The sequence below is a fragment of the Micropterus salmoides genome, unplaced genomic scaffold (assembly GCF_014851395.1).
Source record: "Micropterus salmoides isolate LMB-PRFRI ecotype aquatic unplaced genomic scaffold, ASM1485139v1 Ms_hic_scaffold_14, whole genome shotgun sequence".
Taxonomy (NCBI): domain Eukaryota; kingdom Metazoa; phylum Chordata; class Actinopteri; order Centrarchiformes; family Centrarchidae; genus Micropterus; species Micropterus salmoides.
Window position 1 is genome coordinate 17,024,725 of NW_024040485.1, and position 24,824 is coordinate 17,049,548.

The 24,824-nt window shown below is 39.9% G+C and overlaps 1 protein-coding gene across 2 annotated transcripts in view; it reads left to right on the forward strand.

Moving 5' to 3' along the window:
* tnr (tenascin R (restrictin, janusin)) overlaps window positions 1-24,824 on the forward strand; it is a 208,595-nt gene that overhangs the window by 147,304 nt on the left and 36,467 nt on the right. For both annotated transcript variants that reach the window (XM_038718059.1, XM_038718060.1), the window contains 12 exons: window positions 306-484; window positions 858-948; window positions 1,399-1,499; window positions 3,976-4,078; window positions 4,830-4,919; window positions 7,970-8,103; window positions 8,285-8,414; window positions 11,529-11,795; window positions 14,645-14,764; window positions 15,133-15,276; window positions 20,677-20,796; window positions 23,823-23,966. In XM_038718059.1, coding sequence (XP_038573987.1) covers window positions 306-484; window positions 858-948; window positions 1,399-1,499; window positions 3,976-4,078; window positions 4,830-4,919; window positions 7,970-8,103; window positions 8,285-8,414; window positions 11,529-11,795; window positions 14,645-14,764; window positions 15,133-15,276; window positions 20,677-20,796; window positions 23,823-23,966 — 1,623 coding nt within the window. The remainder of the gene's footprint in view (window positions 1-305; window positions 485-857; window positions 949-1,398; window positions 1,500-3,975; window positions 4,079-4,829; window positions 4,920-7,969; window positions 8,104-8,284; window positions 8,415-11,528; window positions 11,796-14,644; window positions 14,765-15,132; window positions 15,277-20,676; window positions 20,797-23,822; window positions 23,967-24,824) is intronic.

Consider the following 24,824-nt stretch of genomic DNA (forward strand, 5'->3'; position numbering starts at 1 on the left):
TTGATTAATCAATTAGTTAATCAACAAAAGATTATTGGCAACTGTTTTGATTTTTAAAGAAAACATTCCAAACTTTGTACTCATCAGCACATTATTCTGATAGTAAGTGTAAAGTGCATCCCTACCTAACCAAAAACCCGGTGTTAAATTGGAAATGTCAAAAATAATGTCAAACTATATCTACAACAAGTCAAAAAGTAGTGCAAAGGTTGGCAAAGTGAACACACCCTAGTGAGTCTGCTTTGTTTCTAACAATAGCAGCAGGACGTTCAGTAATTATGCTTCTCTCTTTCTTTGTTTTACAGTGATTGATGGCCCCACACAGCTGATTGTGCGGGATGTGTCAGACACCGTAGCGTTTGTGGAGTGGATACCACCAAAAGCAAAGATTGATCAGATTGTGTTGCGTTACGGCCTGGTGGGAGGAGAGGGTCCACGGACCACCTTCCGCCTCCAGCCCACTCTCAGCCAGTACTCCCTGCAGGTGAGTGGTGGGGGAGGTGTGTGTGTGTGTGTGTGTGTGTGTGTGTGTAATTCATCATGCTGTGGTGTCACAGATCTCATCATACAGACACATTATGTGGACTCATCTGCCATCTGGGGACAGAAAAGCTAGTCTTCACAACTTGAGAGTTGCATTTGGGGTTATTACATTGTACTAAGTATAGTGTTTCTGGTGTGTGTGTGTGTGTGTGTGTGTGTGTATGCTTGTCATGCTTGTTAAATTATCTAATCTCAGAGTCTGCCTGTCTTCTGTGTCTGGAGATAAAACAAAAACAAACAAAAAAAATCCATGCAAAGAGATGAAACAGACCAAACTGTCCCTGTTTTTTTTTTTTTTTTTTTTTGTTCCACAGGTTCTGCGTCCTGGCTCACGTTACGAGGTGTCTGTGAGCGGTGTGAGGAAGGGAAATGAGAGCGGATCTATTTCCACTGAATTTACTACCGGTGAGGTCTGACAGCAAGCAGATGTGGTGATAGTGGCGTGTGTGATCTTGTACCTGCCTCTGAGGACAGGCAGGTACAAGGTACAGTTGATGACATATGGCCTAATGCATACCATACTGTTTATCTATATTGGATATGTTAGTAAACATCTGTTCAGGGATATTTTTGCTGTTGTTTGCGCAGAAGAAAGTACATTATTTGTGGAAACATTACATTACATCTGTTTTGAGCACAAACGAGTGAACTTAACATGTAGAATAAACCATAACATTATTTTCAGCTGCATCTAAAGTAAAATGTATGCATATGATGTCAGAATATGTAAACTATATCATGCAAATCAACTATATTTATACACTAGCTGGATCTATGCCTGATGATGTTTGAACTATTGATGTTTGCTTGTTCACAATTCCTGAGAATTGGTCTCCGTGTCCCCAACATTGTCAGCTTTATCGTTCTTCTCAGAGATCGATGCTCCCAAGAACTTGCGGCTCGTGTCCATGACCTCCACCACCCTGGAGCTTGAATGGGATAACAGTGAGGCTGAGGTAATTAGTCATAGGCCAAATAGCATTAGCAGTTAATTTTCATGATTTCGTTTTTCAGCCCTTTTGAGTGATCAACGGGTTTGGTCATTTAAATGTCAGTATTGTACTTAAATCATATTTCTTTTTATAAAACTGCCTGTATTCTAATGCAGTATACGGAAGACTCTTTTCGATTCCCACTGCGACACATGTCCCTGAGCAAGACACTTAACCCCTATTTGCTCCAGAGGCGTACAACCTCTGACATATATAGCAATTGTAAGTCGCTTTAAGTAAATGAGTAAATGTAATGTATATTATAAATTGGTACTGTATTATGTAAATGTTATAGTACTTTATACTTGTACTCCATTACATTTATTTGATGGTTTTAGCTTCTTTGAAATTTAAGATTTTACATGCAAAGCATATGATGAGCATATCAAATATTATTTGATGTCATAGATTAAACCACCCAACAGAAAATAAACTAGCTACAATTAGCACCACGTTAGCATGCTACAGTATGGAAATGCTGCTTACCTGTTAATGAATCAACAATAAAAAAATCAATAATATACATTGGATTATACAGATAAAATACTCTCTGGAAAGACTCAAAATAAGTAAAAAGTAGGGCTGGGCAAGTAAACGCATTATTATTGCACATTAATTAACGCATTAGTTAATTACTAGAAGTAGATAAACAAAAGCAAGACAAGCAAATAATTAAATGCCATAGCGAAGTGGATAGCTACACATTGCATGCTGATGAGTATTTGGGAAGATGTCGATCTTAACGTTCTTAAAATCGCAATGTAGTTGCTTGGCACCGCGGGGTTGCACTTTCCTCAGGTGAAAAGAAAGGGAGACAAGTACTCTGCGAGTAAACGGCAGGCGCTCTATGGAGAGTAACCATGGCAACGGCTTCTGTGCGCTACACAGCTGTAGCCTATTTAACTTAAATTAAAATTATAGGCTACATAACTTTACCTGATAGGCCTACATCTAGTTTTGTGGGGATGCTCTGCCCTCCTGTTGATGTCCTATTTAGTAAACAGTAATAGATTCTGGAAACTAACAAACAGCAAGGATCAGTCTCTCTTCCGATGATATGTCCTGGGTGTCTTGTACAAAAAGTTCACAATTCAGCTTCGGCAGCGGGCAGGTGTGTGTGTGAGGCAAGCACAACCGCGAGAGTTTCATGGGAACGCACCCGCTTGTCGCTACGCCTTGTGCTCGACCACTTCACCTCACTTTAACAGGGACACTTGCTACTGAACATAGAATGTTTATGCTGATAAAAGACAAATGTTTATGCTGGTACCTGTTCAGAAACCCCCCCCCAAGAAAACTGGACTCTGATAGTAACTTGTTTTAACAAGCTAGATAAAAGGTAATGCCCTGGCAGTGGCAAATAGCTTTGGTTTTAGATTTGATTTGATTTGATTAATGTTTAAGTTGAGATTTACAAGAAAAACATTTTTTGTTTAAAGTGTTTGCAAATCACATGTTATTGCACTTTTGTATATATAGCAGTACATCTAAATTAAAAGTGCGCAATACACTACTTTAGAATTCATTATTTAATTTCTGCGCACAACAAATTTGCACATAATTAATCATGATTAATCTCAAGAAAATCATGCAATTAATCGTGATTAAAAATTTTAATCATTGCCCAGCACTAGTAAAAATAATAATAATAATAAAAAAGTAATAGGGCTTTTGATTGTCCGATATACAGTAGGTACCTTTACTTAAGTTCTGGATACTTCTACCACCACTGGACACTATTCATGCTAAACCTCCCAATATTAGAATCTCCTTTTTTGAGTTTTTCTCACTTTTAAATAAGTGTAGTGGAATCTCCTGAAATACATCATAGCTTCAGCAGAATCTTAACCTTTGGTATCACTGAGCATGTGTTAATTATGTCCTTTTTGTAAAAATAGCATAGTCCTGAGTCCCCTGACTTTATCTACCCTCCCTTGACCCTTCCTGCATGCTTGCCCTTAAGCAGGTTGTTTTTATACCTCCCATTTTGTTAAACTCTGTCTTGTTGTATTGAGCACTTTATCTTCACACAAAGGTGGGTCTGCATTTCGTAAATACCAATCAGGCACACATATTTATCGGGTGCAGTAAAGTAAAATGTAATAAATCACATTGTTTCACTCAGTAGTCACAATGATATTACCAGAGCTCACTAACTATACAACCAGACTCATGAAGCTAGTCTGTTTTGATTCTTGTTAACACTACAAATGTATTCATCCTCAGGAATCTGCAGTGTTGACGCAGAGCCAACTCTCACACCAGGCTAATGTAGAATAAACCATGAATTCTATGAACCATCTGTAATGCAGTGTAAAATGTAAAAGTTTTTTTTTTTGCTGTTCTGGATAGCCTTGTGTTTCCTTCATTTGGTTGAAAATACTTTCAAATGTTTCCTTCTGTTTGGTGTTAATGTTTGAATGTATATGTTTAAATGTAGGTGGAGGGCTACCAGGTGGTGTACAGCACTTTAGCAGGAGACCAGTATGATAAAGTCATTGTGCCACGCAATGAGGGAACTACCACTAAGACAACTCTCACAGGTAAGTGAGAAGGATGTGATGTGGTGCTTTTATTTCATCTGTTGTAGAAACAGTTTTTATTGAATAATTTAGTATCAACATCTGTAGCAGTGCGCCTAATGTGTACTGAAGAAGCTGGGAAGTGCCTGTGTGTTTTACATGGCAGGATTATCTCCAGAGACAACACTAACACTTGGCTGACAGGCTACTGATTGTATCTTTAGAAATGCTTGTTGTCCTGCGGGCATATTGACAGGCTGTCAGAAAAGGAGGGGTCAGCTGGGATGTTTTTTCTGAAAGGCCATAGTGCTGGAAAGGGCATGGCCAGCATAAGAATAGAAGTAAAAGGTCCCTGTGTTATTCTATGTGATCGATGCAGCCTGCACTCTCACTCTCATTCCTTCTCTGCCCCTCCCCCTCTCTCTACAAATAATCTCGGTCATTCACTCTCATTTCCATTGCTCATCTCTTGATCTTTATTTCTGTAGCTTCAAAAACTCTGTGTGGACGTGCTGAATTGATTTGACAATCATCATTTAACTGGTTGGCAAAAAAAGGCGGGTTCCTTCAGAAATCATACTGATGTACGTGTAAATGTGCCTTAACGTCATCACTGATGTACAGCTAATCGGGCTGTTTAGATTAGAACTCCATCTAATTGACATGCACTTTGAGTGAGAAGAAGAGTGTAAAACAAATCTATGTCTTATAAGCATCTGCGATGTTTTGTGTTAAATTAGTAACCAGCTCCCTCTGTGTCTTTGTGCCTCAGACCTGCTGCCAGGCACGGAGTACGGCATCGGCATTTCTGCCATGAAGGGTAGCAACCAAAGTACACCAGCAACAATGAACGCCAGGACAGGTGAGTGAATTACTGTGTGTTACTAAGACTACGTTCAGACTGCAGGCCTCAATGCTCAATTCCGATTTTTTTATTAGACAGTTCATGTTATTGCTTAAACGTGGCCCAATCAGACTCCAGTGTGCATGAAAGTGACCCGCATGCGCAGAAGACTAACACGATGTCACACGCAGCACGCTGTTGTACAGAAGTAAACAGAGCCACAGAGGTTAGCTCCGGTTATTCCCGTTTAGCTCATACACTTATGTTTCATTGCCCGGTTTCCTCCCAGGGTCACATCCCTCCCAAATTATGACAAGTGTTCACAACTTTGTCATTACGGTTTCTGTCGCTGTACAATGCGTCTGCCCCACATCTCTCTCTCTCTCTCTCTCTCTCTCTCTCTCTCTCACTCTCACTATCCACTCCACAAATAGTATGCACATAACTCAGAAAAGAGCTCGAGATCCGGTAGATTTCAGGTGTAAGAAAGGGAATTTGTGAGCAGATGATAGCAAGGTGGAGGAGGAAGAGAGCCACGTGTTTAATAATGGCTTCTTTGTGGAGCTTTTTCAATCACTGCAGCTCTGCCTACCACAAAACTGTGACAAGAGCTGCTCTAGAGTGACATCAAAGTCACATCAATTCCGACCTGACCGTCCAGACTCAGGTCGCATTCAAAAAGATCCAATCTATTTGGACCACATAGGAAAGTGGCCCAAATCCGAACTGTAAAAGATCAGATTCCATGTGACTTGGCCTGTTCACACTGTTAAAAAAGATCAGATCTGGGTCACATATGGGGAAAAAAATCGGATTTGGGTCACATTGGCCTGCAGTCTGAATGTAGCCTAAGTGAATCACAGCCGCACTGTACTGGAAATCTCCGTTTCACAGCAGGCTGCTCTGCCCATTTGTTATTATACATTCCCAGTTAGTGCTGTTGGTCAGTGCTCCTGTTCCAACCATTAAAAGCCATTTTAGTGAAATTAAGCAAATCAGATTTTGGCAAGACTTGTGCTATTTGAGAACGGTGTGTGGCTGCTTTATATTACCCACCCGGGTCAAAGTTCCCATTATAGCATTTTAAAGCCGTAATAATGCATACCATTTTGCTAATGGCCCTCTCTTTACCTCAGTACTTGATCGCCTATTTGAATTTTTATTGTGTTTTGAGTTGTTGGGCTGAAAGAAGAAATAAAAGGGCCCATTTAACCTTCTGTTTGAAATGTTTGTGCGTGAAGTTGCTTTGCTAATCGTTCCCTCACGTTGACTGTCAAGCAGCACATCGTTCCTCCTGTTGCAATTATTTTAATGGCTGAAGGTATTTTGCACTTTGCCAAATTATGCCTTGATTTGTGTTACGAACAAGTTCTTTCTACCCCCCTATTTTTTGCACTCTCTTTGAACTTTGAAAGTGCACTACAGCTATCACATCTTTCTGAATTAGCTTTAAATAATATGACAACATCTCCGGTCTTCCCGGCACACAGCTGTGCTCATGTTACTAAAAGTGTGAGTTGCTGAAAGCGTCATTTCCATTAACAGTGGCCTTAGTTAATGTTCTTTCTTTTCCAAGAAAAACTCCATTTGACAAGGAGCTCTAAAAACACTGAGGGATCTGGGAACAGTGCAGTAGATGATTACATGAGAATTAAACACTGATGATTCAGTGGGCAAGTTAGGCTATTGCAGCAGTAAAGAAAAGGACAAACATAAGAACACAACAAATAAAAAAAGATTAAAATCAGAATCATTATGTTATTTCAGAGGTCCGTCCTGGAAGCTGACTGTTTAAAAACTGTTTTAAAAAATCAGATACGGTCCAACTTTCAATGTCAATGCAGTGCCGAATAGGAGGATACACAGTAGATAAGCATACAGAAGGTGTTAAATCAGTGAATCAGTAAGGGCTTTCTTGGCCAAATTTTCACAACTTAAGCGCATGGCATGAAGCGCATGGAGCAGTGGCATTTGGGATGAGTCCAACTCCAATTTTGCTAGTTTAACATCAGAAAAAACGGTCAGTGTGCCAGGGACATGGTCCAAAAGGGCTGTACTTAGTCTGTGAATTATTCATGTCTTTTGGGCGTAACATGAGTGTCATCTCCCATTCCCTTTAAAAGCCAGGTGCTCTTATACCTTGGCGCATTGCTATTATAATAGCGGATGAATGGCGCATTATAAACACCATCAATTGACTCATTGAATTGCATACTCACAGCAGAGGGGGGGATATGGACTGTGGTGTGGATGTGATTATAAAAATAAATAATAGTGAAGTGTAATGTTTCTCTGCAGCTCTGTGGTTTATCAGTGAAGTGTCTGAACACTGCTGAGTGGATATTGTTAACATACAGACAGATGCTTTCAGTAATTTTAAAGGTTTCCATGATATTGTGGGGCATTACAGCAGCAAAATTAAAAACTGTAGTTATAAATGTGACATGACGGAACAAACTCAAAACAATGTGTTGGATGTGTAGAAGAACACAGAACATGATTTTTTGTTTGTTTGTTTTTGGCATAGACCGTATATAAAAAGGTTTTTGGTCAATTGCGCAATTGCTCTCTGCTGCCTCAAGATAGTAATGCGCCAATAAATTGCCTGGGTCCACCTACTTTTAAGACCAACACTCCCATGGGTGCACAAATGGACGCAAGTGCATTTGCTACTTAACCTCTTGGAAACACCTATTTCCAGGAAAAACGCCTAAAATAGGATACCCAAAATGAATCCGTAATAACTCCTCAACCATTAAGCCTAGATGCATAATTCTGGTCTCCTTTGAAAGGTCAGAAGCTAAGGAATATGAATGAACCTATTTATTGTTCTATTAAAGAGTAAATGGAGATGCAATAAAGGAAAATATGATATTTTCATCCTCGCTTGGTATATAATCTATATTTTAATAGCAATATCACCAGCAGTCACTCAGGTGCACTAGGTAACTGGGTAACAGTGTTAATATGCTCATGCAGTAGCCTGCCTTAATGCTACCTTTTCTGTTTTACATTTTTGCTGGAAACATTAAAGAAGCTTTACTGACATATAGTTTCCCCTCTGTTAGACTTGGATGTGCCCTTGGATCTAACTGTGACGGCTTCCACAGACAACACCATCACTCTGGTGTGGGGCGTGGTCCAGGGCCCCATCGACCATTACAAGATCACCTACACATCCTCCTCTGGCGTCACTAGTGAGGTAAAGAATCTGACAGATGAATGGATAATAGATACAACATGGCACATATAAATTGCCATGAAGGTGTATACTGTACACTCATCCCTACAAGGACCAACAAGGCTATGACCTTTTTATTATGAAGTAGTCTCCAGGTGTCTAGAGAATTGAATTTGTGCTTAACTATGTCTTCCTTTTCCAGCTGACAGTGCCTAAAGATGTAACCACCACCACTCTTACGGACCTTGAGCCTGGGACTGAGTACACCATCACTGTAGCAGCAAGAAGAGGAAGACAGCAGAGCACTGCAGCTACCATAGACGCCTTCACAGGTAGAGAGAATAGTCACATTTAAAATAATCAAACTGGTTAACAGTGTTGCTTATGTGCAGCATTATTGATGGCTGAATACCAGCCGTCCTCCCGTGTCTTTTCTCCAACAGCTCGATATAAACTTTTCTGGAGTATCAAGGTTGCGGTACAGCATCTGTTTAATCCACTCAATTATCAGACAGAACAAAGATAAATTCACTCCCGAGTATTTTCTCTGCTCAGATAAAGACATGAAAGATCAGCCTATTACTGCAGAAAGCTAGAGAACGATTTTAACAACAGTGTTGTATAATGAAGTCGAAAGGTGAATTTCATGAACTAAAGTGTAGCAGCAGGTAAGGTGAGTCACGCTGATAGAAAACGGAGGACCCTAAAAGACTTTGAAGAAGCAATTAGCAGAGGTAAATTATTCAAGTCAGCTAATGAGCTTGTTACAAGTGTTCCCTAATTGCGCCTCTGTTTTGCATCTAAATGCATTTGTGTTTCTGTTTCTTCTGATTCCTTTTCAACACCACATTGACTCAGTTTTGCTGTCACACTCGGTGCTTTCTGCTTTGCGCAGCTCTTCATCTCTCTCAGCTCATTGTTACCTCTTTCTCTGAGAATTTCAATCACAACAAAGTTTTCTTTTCTCCAGACTTCTGTCTTCTCGTCCAACAGCATGTCGGATTGCCTGTCAATCTACGCTGCACTGTTGGTTCTTTGTTATTTTTACAGAGAGCTTGATGTGATTTTCAGCTGCACAAAAGGACGGTGTCATAATGATGGGCATGCGCTTACCTGCTGTCAGTTTTGTCATTCTTTTCTTCACTCTTATCATCATCATATCTTCCTTCATTGTGACCGCCACGGCAGTTGTCACCATAACAATCATCATCGTCATCAGAGAAATCATCATCACATTCATCATCTTTTGTAATCTGTGGCTCCTTTTGTAACACCACTCTAACCATCTGGAGAGGAGAGATGAGAGAACGATTAAGTGACAGATCAGGAGAATCAGAGGAAAAATAATTAATAACCTGTCATCTTCTCATCCACCGTTCACTTGGCATATTGGTAACATCTGTCTGGCTGCACTCAGGTGAACTCATAGGGGGAAGAGAATCTGGTTAATAATCTAAAGTGTGATCTTGAACTATTTTCTAATATAAATCCCACGACTGCCTTCGGAGCAACACTATCTGTCCTTCAGTTTGTCTCTTGTCACAGAGTATGAACTTCCTGTAAGTAGGCATCTGCAAACCTCTCCTTATTTATTAATTATCATTGCAGTCCTGTTTTTGACACTACAGCACACTGAAGGATTCTTTCATCATTCATTCTTATTCTTTTGCAAAGTTTTTAATATATTCAGTAGGTATATTCAGTAGCCTAACAGCAGCAAGAGTGAGAAACCCCTTACATAAGGGGAAATACTTGTCAACAGTTTGGGGCTTCTGTGTCACATCCCGTCTATTAACATTATGTGAGTTATTGCAGTTTTGGAAGAGGCCGAGATATCCTGACTTTTAGTCCCTGCTATGGGGGGACCTCCAAAAATTACGTTTGCCATAATGTAACCAATAGCATAGTTGTAATTAGCACCGAATATTCGGAGACGCAAATATTCGGTGCTAATTACAGGCATTTGCAAACCCACCCACCATTGTCTCTCCAAATCCTGTGGTAAAAAGCACATTTTGACTATTTAATTTATGCAATGATTTAAAAAAAAAAAGGCTAAATAAATGGGGAAAAAAAGAGAAAGTTTTTCATTATATTCGGTTTTCGGCTTTGGCCAAGAATTTTCATTTCAGTGCATCCCTGGTTGTAATTAATGCGTAAATTGGAGAAGTTTGCCTTAAGGGCTTTCTGGCTTTCATTTTTCCTAAACCTAACCAAGTAGTTTTGGTGCCTAAGTCTAAAGTATTAAGCCTTTCTGTCAAAAATAAGCAATTAATGCAGCTTTATGTCCCCTTTTTTTCCCCTAACCCAAATTAAGATAACCCAGATAACATCATTAGGGTGTTTTTAGAAAGTTCCGACATAGCCACAGAAGGAATTGCACAGCTTTCTTCACAGGCCAAGTTACACTTCTCAACTGACCTTTATCTGTAAAAGTTCATCGACATGTTCTGTGCTATAAACAGGATGTCATTAAGACCTGTACAGGGTGGCCATCACATTACACTGACTCTCGCTCCTTCTTCTGCACTGTTTAATCCATAATTGAAGTAAAGCCATCATCTTTTCTCTTTAAAAGGTAAAGTTTGTGGAGTTTTTCACCACAATTTGTGCTATAGAGCCATGTTTGGTGTGTTATTTGTATCACATCTTCCATACAAGCACACACACACACCAGCAGTATGCGGTTCACGTGACAAATGTCTGCTGACTGCCCAAGGTGGTAATGCAGGTTGACAGTTGGTGAAGGAAGTGCGGCATAAAAGGTAGCCATTAACCAATGAAAGAGAAGAACATAAATGCAGGCAAGTGTAATCAATGTAGGTTTCAAATGGTGATTGATTACAAAGAAAAAGTCCACAGGATGTCTTTAATCTGGATAAATCAGAAAAGGAGAAGTCAGTGTTACGTTTTCACTGCTATTTATACATCCACACATGGCTAATTAAACTCAAATTGTCTTGCATTTGTTGCTGTGTCAGCTGCTACGCTGGTTTCATATTCATTACATCATCTCCGGTCCAGGGCATACATTTTGACAACAGCATCTGCTATCATCATCATTTCTCTTTTTTCTTATTGTGAACAGTCCAATCACATCTTCATCTTTATGGCGGATAATCTAATTAGTTTCTCATTTTTTTTATGACCAATTAAATCATTACTTCCACATGATTGTGATATGCTCTCACTCTCACCTTCCCCATCAAGAATACACCCAAGGCTAATTTTCTCAACTGTGTTATAAACGATCAATTATACCACCCAGGGCAGCTTCCATCCATCACTGAACCGCTTGTCTGTCGCTTGTCTGTCATCTCCATAACAGTGGCAGCTGGATTTTAATTATTTATTTATTTATTTTTCATCGGCGTTTCCTGCTTGTGGCCAGCTTTTTACTTGTCCTTGAAAGCTCTCCGGTGACCTTTAAACCCCCGTTCCTCCAGGAATCAGGCCCGTAACTCACCTCTACTTGTCAGAGGTGACTTCAGACTCTGTGTCGGTGGCCTGGAGTGCCCCAGCACCGCCTGCTGACCTCTTCATCTTGAGCTACAGCTCTGACGACGGGACCGACACCTCTAAGGTGACACTGGACGGCTCCAAGACAAGGTCACTGGTCCAGGGACTGCTGCCGTCCACTCCGTACACCATCAGCCTAATCACAATACAGGGGGATGTTACCTCTGAGGCCATTACGGCATCACTCACTACAGGTGAGATGCTTGATTTCATTGGAAAAGTGGTGTTAAAGGTGGGATGACACAGATGAGGACAGATAAACATGAGCAGCACCGTGAAGGTTTATGGCTTTGTATGCAAGCGGTAGTGATGCATCCTTACTTCATACTACTGTTTGTCCATGAATGGTCAGTGTGCCTGGATTTTTCTGTGCCAATGAAATTAACACAAGATAACATTTAAGGCTGTAACTAATGATAATTTATATTGATTAATCTGTAGATTAATCAATGATAGCTTTAAATTGCTTTTCTATATATTCACTTTACTATCGCATAAGACACAAGAAACAGCAGCAGATCCTCACACTTATGATGCTGCGACTTAATAATTAATTAATTATTGAAATAATTATTTCTTGGTAGATCAACTAACCGATTCACTGACTAATTGTTTCAGTGCTAATCATGTTCATCAAATTTATGAATGGGTTGCACTGTTTTGGGGGTTTAATGAGACCGGTGGCACTGGAATGTCCTTGAGTACCATTTAGGATTAAGGAGGGGAATAATAGACAGTAAGTATTTTTAGAAAGAAAAGTGGGGAAGTGAGAAAGGAAAAAGGAGGAAAAGCGTGTAAGAAATGGAAATTGTAATTTAAATATGTATTTACAAAAATGCTGTTTGAGCATTTCATTTGCACAGAACCACAGCAGAATGAGCTTTATAATTACAGATCTGCCTTGGGGGGAGGGGGTTATTTTCTTCTTCTTCTTTCTTTCATTTCCAAAAATACTAGCTTGTTTTATTCTTCTGTATAATGATCCAGTGTTTTTGCATGTTTATTCTAAACTCATACGTGGTCGTTGAAACTGCTGACAAATGGTTCTCTAATTAAGACAAGGACAGAGAGGAGAAAGGTGAGAGAGGTAGAGGGCAGGTGCAGTGTGTGGGCTAAAATTATAACTATAAAATTTAGTATAAGAGACGCCTGCTCATGCTTTGTACTCTGTTTCCTGTCTCTCTTTTTGAATCGATAATTTTTCTTATCGTCATGCCTTTTATCACTCCCGCTTATTCACATTTTCTCTGCTCCATTTGTTTTTGATTAAAATATTTTTCTTTCGACTGCTTCGCAGCGATCCTTCAAACCTTTCTCTTTCTTTGTTAATATATTATACAATATTACCATGTAATTTTTCATTAATTGGCTTATTATGAAAGGCGCTCTCAGAAACATTTTCTTTTGATTCCAAGTGTGTTATTCACATCTGGGAAGAGAATGAATGGGAAGGCGCAACCTTCCTGAGAGAGAGACAATGGGCAAGACAGAAATGAGGGAATAGGGGAATCATCAAAAGAGAAAATAAGAGGCGACTGAAGACAAATAGAGAAAAGGGGAATGTCAGCAATGAACAATAGAGATATTAACTTTGCATCAGTGCCAGAGACACCTGCATGCTGTCATCTGATTACCCTGCCAGTTTCATATAATACCTTGGCAGCTTCCAGCACTCACTCTTTACATTCACCGCCACATGATGATAAGCAGATTTTAAGGGTGAAATTGGATGGGGATTTTGAGACAGATGCACAGTATTTCTTGCACCTGTCTTTAGACTCCGGTAATTTCTGTGTCCTGCTTTGATCTCGCATGTCTGAATGTGAGCGCTGATAACAGACTGCACTGTGGCTTTCCTTGTATAATTAGGTGTGCTTTTAACTAGGACTTGCTACATCTAAAATGTCTCTGCCGCCCTATGTTTAAACCACAGTTATAGGAAGTAGGTGTTTTGGTTTATCAGACTAACAGTCGTTCTGCTGCTATGGTCAGTTAAAACAGTGCTTTAATGGAGCTCCGCCTGAGGGCCACATTCATGCATTAGCTTACACAGTGCAAATTGAATTGTGATCTTCCAGGCGGATAAAGTCAGTAGCAGTAAATATGTCTGACAGAACCACTGTTTAACTGTTCCCATTCAGACCCTTAGAAAATAAAAATTTTCAGCCGTTATTCTTGAGTACCACCTTTGCCAAAGCAAACATACGTTACTGAGATATGCATGCATGAATAATCACAAACTTATATAAATGCTACTACTGTATGTCACACAAGTGAAATTTAAATAAGTATAAGGCCAGGAGTTATAAATTGCCCCCTGTGCTTGTGAATAATAGCCATTATTCTTTTCAAAGCAGGAAAGAGGTAGTGGAGAGGTTGGTTTACAAGTGCTGCCCCTTTCGCCCTTTGTCCACACCAAGAGATGGATGTCATCTCTTAATCTCCTCCTGTTCTATTTTGTCTTTTTTCTATCCCCCCTCTCTGACTTTCTTTATCCCTCCATTTCTTTTTCTTGTAGCTAAGGACCTTTCATCAGTTTAATTGCCGCCTCACATTGTTTTCGCCATAACCTTTTCCATGGCAGCCTGATAGTCTCAGGAGACACATAAGACATTGTCAGCGGGGGGGGGGTTCCTTTGAGTAAGCCCTGCTCCGTCTCAATGCTAATTCTACCCACCATTGTGTTGTTTTAGCTGGATGAAGCTAGATTTCTCTTGCAATATCTTTTGATGGTTATTTATGTTACAAATTTGCATAAAAAATGCTTCCTCAGACTACGGACAGGTCTGTTTATGGAAATGAAATGAAGAAATGGACAAAGCATGGATTAATATAAATGCTTCGGCTTTCAAGGGCACTGATTCTTTTAAATTTTTATGTAAATTCGTGAACTTGCTTTATAACATACCACACAATGCGCTTCTGTTGTGCTTCTGGGATCAGAAGAAACTCATCACCCATGATCTTTGGCCTCTCATGTTGCCCACTGTGGACCATTTTTGATCCCATGCTAACACTCCCCCACCCATCATCTCTCTTTTAGGTATGGACCCACCAAAAGAGATGGCGGTGTCGGATGTGACCGAAGACGCAGTGACTATCTCTTGGATCAAACCACTGGCTCCGTTTGAATACTATAAGCTGTCCTACCAGTCAGCCAGAGGTAGCATATTCTTTACATACTGTAACATCTGTCTCCATTGCATTATAATAATGTGGTATTTATTATCTGAGCATATATGCCAGCTCACTGCATTTTAATGTTACAGTTAAATGAACATGGCATTTGGTGTAGCAGTCTTTCTAATGTAAGATATTTTGTAGCAGGGAACCTTGATACACACCCTGTCATATCTAATTAATTCTAACATTTTATCAGGGAAAGTTTATTGAATTTTTAATTAAAAATGTACTCTGCGATGCAAAACACACAGCAGTTGCGTAAGCGGTATACCCTGTACATAAAGAAACATAAGCTCAAGAGTGATGGCAGCAGTTCTGATGTTGGTCTCTCTCTGATTTCTCCTGCAGGTCGAGTGGACAGCGTGGTGATTGACAGCGATGTCACCAACTACACCTTGTCCAGTCTGTTTCCTGCGACAGAATACGAGATCAGCCTCAACGCTGTCAGAGGGAGTCAGGAGAGCAAAGTTGTCACCACCTCTGTATTCACAGGTAGGATAAATTGATATGGAAACATAATTAGGACCATGTAGAGTAGAAGAGAAGCAAATAGAACAAACATGCGAGCAAACAAACTACAACTTCAGTAGCCGGATAATCAGGGGGTGGTCACTTTGTTTTGTTTTGCCCTAACCAGTTAGTAGCAAGGTATCAATTATTAGTCAGTGTGAAAGCTTCAGTAGCAGTGACTCAGAGCAGTTAACATTTATGATCTTTCACTAAGATGGAAGAAGTGTCAGCTCAACGGTTAATATTTCTGTACGTTGACTTTCAACAACTGCGACCATGTCGTTCACACTCGTTTTTCTGTTGCTATTTGTCACGAATGAATGAAGGAATTGCTGAACAAATCGGAGGTGTGGTTGGCGGTTTTAGGGGTCTGGACCAGACTGCACAGCGCAGTGAGAGAAAAACAAAGTCCTGTCTCAGATCTCTTCTTGGGCCCTTTGTCATGTGGGCTGAAGCAGGTTAGAGGAGAACATGCTTTGATTAGAAAAGCACCTCTGTATCGGCAGTAGTTCAATGTGGGAGGCTTCCTACTTCCAGGGTTTCTTGGCTTGTTATAACAACCACTGCAAAGCAATTGCACCCATTGTATGCACACTGTATTGCATTGTACAGAGAGCAATTTCTGTTCTTTAGTCTGCCCTTGCAGATATAAATGGGGTGGAGCAAATAATAGAAACACCTGTAAGTATAACGCAAAACAGTTCGGCAGCACCGCAGTCTGCAGCCTCCAAAATTACAATGAAGTTGAACCAACACCTCTCTAAAACAGTTTCAACAAAAAACATTATAACCTTCATAAAGGTTATACATCATACAAAATCAAAGGGTACAGCTGACATCGCAGGAGGTGCAATAGATGAAACTTATCCACTCCATGACCCAGTAATTAGTAACCTAGTCCCAACTCCATCTCACTCTCCTCTATCTCTCTGCTTCCCTCCCTTGCTTACCCTCTTTGTTCTTTTGCCTCACCTGTATCCTTCTCCTCTCTCGCTCTCTCCTCTATCCTCCATCTTTCTGTCCTCTCTGTATTTCCTCTCTGCTTCATCCTTTGCCTGCTTCTTTCTTTAATCTTCTCTCTCAGCGTCTCCCTATTTCTTCCCGATTCATCATTACAGGTGAGAACCCTCAAGCGATCTTGCTTTCAGGCTCTTTTAACAGCACTGGATCACAAGTTAGAAAAACATAAAACTCACTTACTCACACAAACACACGCATGCATATAAATATGGGACACGGCTCTTCTTTTCACGGCTAACGTAAGATTAACACACTCTCCCACTCTCTATATGCATAATCTTCAGTGTGCAAGAGAGGATAGGAGAGAGAAGAGGAGAGCAGAAGATGTGTTTGCATGCCAATGAGTCCTGATTCACCAGGAGCCGCCAGGTTCAAGAATCCAGCGGGGGGGGGGAAGCTAAAAGACCCTTTTTCACTCGCTTTCTCATCTCTGTCTTGCTCTTCCCCTCCAATTCTTTATTATCAGCTCCCCTTTTAACAATCCCAGTGCACTTACAATGAGCAGAGCCGTTGGGGCTGTAATAGCCTGAAAAGAACATAACTCCAAAGTCAAGCTTGTTAGAAATGGTAAATAACATTTTCCTCACATCGCACAATGCCCAACCAGGGACATTTTAATGCCGCTTTCAACAACAATACATAAACAGGGGATTTGGAAGAGTAATCCAGCATAGCCTGGCCAAGTATGTAATGACTTGAATAACGCCACAATTGCTACTTACTTCACTTCCACAATCAATTGTTGTCAGAGGGGATAAAGAAGCAGGGAGCCATAATTCATTTTGCTAACACAGCAGGTACTGCAAATCTAAGATGAATTTTGGAGGGTTGACACTAAATGGACTATGTGAAGGCCCGTTTAATGGAGGGCTAATAACGCTGCTCATTAGCCCCCCATCCCCTGTCCCTACCTGTCAAATCTTTTCTACCAGCTAGCTAAAGAGGTGATAGATGATGTATTTTAAACAGATGCTTTCTAAAAAATATTATCCCACAAAATCCAAATTTCCACAAACCAACACGGATAAAGTATAAATTAAAATAAACAGATGGCCAAAGGACATGTTTCCAAGCAGAGTGATTGGCAAAAGAAGAGATCCAAAATAGAGGGTGTAAGTAAGAGAGAATAATGTAAGAGAGTCCACATATAAACGGATCTACAGCCAAAAAGAGAAAAAAGGGAGAGAAAAAGAGAGACCATGGTTTTGATCTTTGAAAGTCTTTTTCTTCTTGTCAGACAACATCAAGGCTTGTTAGGCTGGACTCATCTTTGATATGTAGCAGCCTGCAGTTATCAGGTTAGCGCTCCTTTGGCCCCGCTACATGTGTCACAGCCTCTACTTGAGTTCTGCAAGAGGCCGCTTACATTATGATCAATTAAAGGTGAAACACCGGTGTTTTGAACCAAATGCTCTTATTTTTCGCTAACACCTAAAAACAAAGGTACAGAAAAATAGTAGTTACTAACAGGTGAGGAGCAAACTTGCCAGATATTACATAACTAACAAGTATTTACTGAATTACACTAAATTAAGGATTACAATAACGCAGAGCTGTGGTGGAGCACACTCTCAAGAAACACATTTTAATCTCACACTTAAGAGCAGAGTGTTATGTTAATGTTAATGATTACTTCCTGTGAATCTACATAATAGCCCTTTACTTAATGGATCCTTTAGGTCCATGTGCTTAATGACACATCACCGATAACTAATCATTACCTACTGATCAGGTGTAATGACTGGTCATGTCTCACTTTTCCAATGACTGTACTACCAATTATGTTTACCTACACATATGTTCACACTACAGTCTATGGTTCACATTTAAGATCAGCATTGAAACGTGTCCCTGTAGCTTTATGGCAGCGCAGCTCACATGCAGCATAAAAGCAGCTGGCGCATAGCTGCCCCCCCCCCCCCCCCCCCCACTGAGTATGAGCACTGTGCCACAAACACATCCAGTGTAGCTGTGGGGTTAAATACTCACACCCAGATAACCTGCTTTTTTTGTACTGTGAGGCAGTGCAGTTTCCACAGTAATGGGAGGGGATGCAGAGATAGACTGGGGTGTAAAATGGCCCGGTGTGTCTTATTAACTGTACTGTCTGCTGCAGTCTGGTCTACATAATGGCTACCGACACAGCACAAAGCAGACTGACCTCCTAGCCAAACATCCCAGTTGGGGGATCCCTACAAATACCATATTCAGCAAAGCACAAATAGTCAGTTTGAAGATGAATTTGGGAGTTTTTTTCAGATGTATATTTCAGACTTTAAAGAGCATATCATCAAGCTTGAATTAAACTCATTTACCTGGAGAAACCTTAACTGTTAGCTAAGCATTAACAGGTTTTGCAAGCGTGTCGATTTTGAAATGTGGCAATAACCTTCCTGTGCTTACGTTTCTCCCATAAAATCAAGGGAAGAATAAAAAGCTGTTATATATTTCCAGCTCGATATGTTGTACCTTGTTAGCAGTGGAGCACTGACAGACGGCTAAAGCTAGCCAGAATCATAGTCAGAATCACTCAGTTATACTTTTAAGATGATCATGTCAATACATGTACTTTGCTTTCATCAGGATCTTTGGACATTCAAACCTGAACAGCAGCTTCTTCTGTCATTCTGTGAAGCTAATGTTTGCTAACGTTTGAGAGCTACAGTAAATTGGTCAACAAAAAGGTGTTGTTGATCACTCTGTTGATGTGATTTAATGTAATTATTAATTATTTTATTATGTTCTTCTGTTTAGAGCAATCAAAAAAGTAAACAAAGTTTTATCTAAAAGAATGTCATTTTAATATTATTTGTAGTATTCACTTAGTGTACAGTGTTCTTTATTGGCCCCCTTCAGCAGTTACCCTGTAGAAAAGTATGACTCAGCCCATTTGACCCCCTCAATCTTTGCATGCATGCTTTGTGTTATTGACACCAGGTTTTGTTATTTTGCTCTGTAGTTATTGTTCTGTGGAAACAGCAGGTTATTACTGGAAGAGGAAGCCAAATTCACGCGATCACTATCTGGATGTCCAGGCTTTCCTGTGTGTCTGGATAGATTTTGGCAATATAGCATGTTAATGCAGTGCTTTTTGGCAGCTGACACTCAGGGATTAATTGTGTGTAGCTTTTTATCAGCCCCGTTCTATAGTCCCTGAACAGCCTTTGTTTCTTTTTTTTCAAAACCCTTTCTCTCCTTCTGAATCCAAGCATGATCTTAAGCGTTGGGGTTTGACTTTCAGATACAGATCCGAGTGCAAGCGTGACGTAGTTGGCTCAAGCCAGTGATTCACAGTGCAATCACGAGATGGAGAGTGATGATTGGATTATCACTGGGCCTGATAAAGGAGGATGACCTGTTTATTTTTTTTTATTTTTTGGCCATCTCTACTCCATCTCCATTGCCACTCTAATTGACTTGGCAAGCCTCCATTAAATTCACTTAAACCCTTTTGCAATTAAAGTAATGATTTTAATCAGGTTTGTTCATCTATTGCAGCGATAAGAAAGACTCACTTTGGATAATGAGCGTGATTTTTTTTTTTTTTTATTCAGATGAGGGCAGGGCAATATTAATTACCTCATCTGGGCAGAGCATTGGAACACATGCGGTGCTCTGTGTTCTCCTGCCACGCTCTCTGCCGTGCCAAAATAACACGCTTGAGGAGAAATTGGGGTTGAAACACTGAGGTTAAAGGTATAATTAAATTCAAACTCAATTTTGGCATGTCCAGTAGTCTGAGAATGAAATTAGGAAGAGTGTGGGGAAACAGTTGGCTCAGGAGAATATCTGAGACTTTCTACAGCCTTTTTGACTGCATAATTTCTCTTTGATGTGTGTTAGGACTGAGGAAACAGTGATCTAAATGGCAAATAGAGTCATTATTAATCAGTATGAATGAGTTTCTATAATTATAACTCATGTGGGTTGAATAATCATTTTCCATTTGAATAGTACTCTATTCAGAAATGTTTAGGTGTAATTGATATTTTACATCTCTACAATTGTACCATAATCCATTGTGTACAAAATGACAACCTCTTTGCATATCAATGACAGACCTCCATAGTTTGTGTACAAATTCATGGTGGAGAAGATTTCCTAATACCTGGAAATGAGACAAAAAGATATTGTTAAGAAGAATTGTGGGTGTGGGGGGTTATTTTACTTTTGCTGGACCTAGTGTGTGTCCTGCAGTGAGCACACCTTAGTAGTTCCAGTATGTAATCCATAGCTGTTGTTTTAGCCGGATGATACTTATACTTGTGATGATACTCAGAAATGTCCTGAAAACTCATCTCTCATTATTGTTGTTTTCTGTCAATACAATGGGCTTATATTCTTGTTCTGCTGTAATCCTAGCGATGGACATGCCTTCAGAGTTGACGGCTCTGAACATCACTCCACAAGGAGCCCTGCTGAGGTGGAATCCCCCTCTTTCCAATGTCGACAACTTTGTGCTGACCCTCACACACAACCAGGGTGAGTTGTCAAAACTGCCATGTAGAGGCTTTTATCAATTTGCTGTTTATTGGAAAATGAATGGATGGATTGAGTAAAAGCTACCAAAAGGACAAGAATACGACTAATTAAGGCATAAAATCATCAACGCCCTTTGACTACTGAGATGTCAGGTGACGACTACACAGCTGCAAGTACTCATCATTACCATAGTGTTTTCCATACATTGGCTACCAATTCATTTTACAGGAACCCACATTTTTACACATTTATTGATGCTGTCGTCTTTATTTGTGTCATGTTTGTGTTTCATGAAGTCCTTTGTAACCTTGGTTATGCAAGGCACCATTTAAGTAAATATTTACTTTCCAAACATGTTATTGAGAACACCTCTCCACCAATTCTTCACAATTAAAATGATGGAAATCTTACAGAGTCATGGCACTGACTGCAATAGGATCTGCCTGCAGAGTTAGAGCATAATGAGCAGATTTATTTTAGGTCATTCGGGTGCAGCGTTTGGAGATGTGACAGTTACCATTAAGGTTTTCAGTGTGATCCTTCAAGACAATATGGACCCATTTGTCTTGCTTTCAGAATAGTTCCTTATGCTTGGTTGAACTACTAAGCCTACAAATACTTCAGTTTTAACACAGCATACGTTTTTGATGCAACCCATGGCTTCCCTGTCTGACATATTTCCCTGCCATATCCAGTTAAAGATAGCCATATTGCTTGGCCCCTCAGTCAGTTTATAATTTGCTCTCTGAACCAAGTGGATGAGTGCCAAGTTACAGTAGGAGGGCCAGCCACTACTTGACATACACAGCTAGAGTGCTGAAATATTAAAGTATAAAAAGTTTCAAAGGAATCATATTTTTCAAACAAATGTTGCTCTGTGTAGGCAGTCATTAGCTTTTGAAAAGATACATTTTAAACCCACCAGTCAAATGTTTAACAACCGCTATTTTCTTTCCCTGACTTTAATAAACTGGCTTGAGGAAATTTTATGGGAAGCATATTCCTCATTTGCACACTGACTAAGCCATGCCTGGAGTTACCCAGAGAAATCTGTATTACTCAGCTCCTGGAGTCAATGTGTAAATTACGCCTTGACTGACTGGACGGCAGCCAAATCATCTCAGATACAGAGACAGTATCTATATGCAGGACTCAGATTTGGAAACCAGCCCCCGGCCAGGGTTTAGAGAAGTGCAATGTCAGTTGTGGACAAATTCCCTTGAGTGTCAGTGTATTAAATCAAGGTCAATAAATTTCATATTTCATCAAGTACTGTCCTGCATTACAAAATAGATTTTATGGCAACCCAGGAACACCCACATAAAATCCAAGTTATCATGGTATCAGTCAGTCAGACGTCATATAAAATAGATTAATAGTGCAACATGGAAAAAAATAAATATGGTTTGTCCATAATTCTCACTAGCATCACTGTCAAATTTTCAAATATGTCACTGAAAGGACAGGTGGCAAGTCAAAAATAATCCAGTCTAAGAGGAATATTGGCAAGTTGATGCAGCTCTCATCATTGTTACAAAAAATTGAAACTCTTAAAGCTACACGATCCTGAGCCATTGACATCACAGGAGTTGTATTACACGTCTTTTATAGCCAATTTGAGCCATGTTAGGGCTGCACCTTACCATTATTTTTTGATTTGTCGATTAATTGAAAGATTTATCATTTATATTATTAGTAATCAACTAATAGCCTATAACATTTTATTTTATTTTCTCCAAAATAAATATCAAAAACTTCTCTTTAAACGTCTCATTAAAATGTCAATATGTTATTCAATCATCCTGAAAACGAGACACATAAAACCCTTAGAAGAATAAAATAGTGGTGTATTTTAAAATTGTACTTGACTTAAAATATTAAAATTATGACATGGATTTATTTAATCTCTGGAGTAATATGCAGTAAGATAATAAGTCTGGGCAAGCAAAATACTAATGTTACTGTAACAACAGTCTTATCTCACTCATACCTGCCCGTTACATGAGATGACGCATTGGTGTAACATTACGTTACCATGACAGCAGCGATGCAGAAATTACTTTTAACATCGGGCGATGAAGAAACATTTAGAAAATCAATTTTAAGTGACAAATACTAACAGAAACAGGTTCCTCTTGTTGATAATCCTAATATATCGTGCTTGTGTGGGGACAAAAAGGAAACAGGATTTATGGTGCTGTTTTGCCGCCGCTGCCATCCTGACAAAGCACTCTGGGATGATTGCGCTTTAAGTGTTCGTGCGCAGCTGTGATAAGCCATTTCCAATTTGCAGAACTTAAAGAGCACCACATCATTGGGTTTCTGTCTAAAATACTCCCAAACTTTAGTTGATCTTACACATTGGCAAGGTTTTTTTTGTTCTCAGGGAGAACCTTTGCTTTGACCGGGCAAAGCACCTCACTGCGATGCAAGGACGCACGTTTTGCGTATCGAAGTATTTCTGTAATCTGTGATGTCGATTACGTTGATGAGTCACTCCAGTCCTAGCTCATGTTACACAATTATTTTCTTCATCAGTAATTTTTCACAGTAAATTCAGGAACAGCTTCTTATGAGTGAAAATGCAGATTGGTAATTGAATGGTAATTTATTCGTATTCACCCTCTTTAAATGGGCTAGACAGATAAATTTGTCATGAAAATACCTTCAAATGATTCTTAGAATATGAACTGAGATAAGATCAATGATGAAGAATGCTGTCTCTGTGTTTCGGGTATATTAATATTCATTCATATCTTGGAGCAAAAGAAATTAATGGTGTGGCTCATGTTTGCAGAGTTGTCCCCAAAAGCATATTTTATGTCCCTTAAAGCAAAATGAGTGTAGATATATCCTTCAGTGCAGGCTTTGAGATTCAAATCTGCCATTTTCCCCATGCTGAGGTGCATTTTTCAAAGAGAGGCAATTTAATGTATCTATTTAGACAAAACTAAAAGCAGAAGATGTATGAGATGGTGTAAATGTACTAAACATATACATATGTGTGTTTTACTTCTGTTTTGTAGTGACGGCTGATACTTTCCTTGTGGAAGGCAACAAGCAGGAGCACCAGCTGTCAAACCTTAAGCCAAGCACCACCTACTCTGTGGCCCTCTATGCCACCAAAGGACCCCTCACCAGCGGCACCGTCATCACTAACCTTCAAACACGTATGTGCTCATTTTATTCAGCGAGTTTCTGTACAGTAGGCAGCACAGTGACTCTGGTTAGCAGAAGGGTTTCCTCCAGGTGCTCGGTTTAATTCACACCAAAGATATGCATGTTATTTAGGAATTCTCCTGCCATTGACCAATCATTTCTCCCAGGGGATTAATTAACACAAACAACAGTAGTATGTCATACAACAAAAAAACACAACCAGTGCTTGTGTACCATACAAGTTCAGCATCAACACCATTAATGAAGTTAAAGTGGTCATATTATGGTCATTTTCAGGTTCACAGGTTTACATGGTTTCATTTTCAAAAAACACCCCAAATTTTTTTGTCATACTGCACATTGCTGCAACTCCTCTTTCCACCCTGTGTGTTGAACACTCCGTTTTAGCTATGGAGTGATACATCTCACCTCTACAAGATCTTTGTTGGGAGTTGCATATGCGCAGTACCAAGTTAAGGACTACTAGCCAATCACAAGCAGAGTAGGGCGGGTCCTGAAAAGCCGGTAAACACGGCTTCGGTTCAGCTGTACTGGTTCCCCTTACCAGTTTAGCAACATGGACTGAAGGAGTTTCAGAGTGGTGATTATTAATTTGTAACACATGTATCTTTCATCCATAAAGTTATAACTGTGCACTGTCTCTACATCACAGTAACAACTTTATATCCATTGACTGCCTGGAGGGTATCTAATGTTTGGAAGGGAGACGAGAGCTACAGGCGGACATCTTGTGACTGTGTGCTGCAGCTCAGAGTGTTTTTCCATCAGTGTTTTTGAGGGCGTGCCGGACTAGCCACTTGGCAAGCATTATGACGCGCGTTTTCTTGTTACGTCACAGCAAAGCGGAA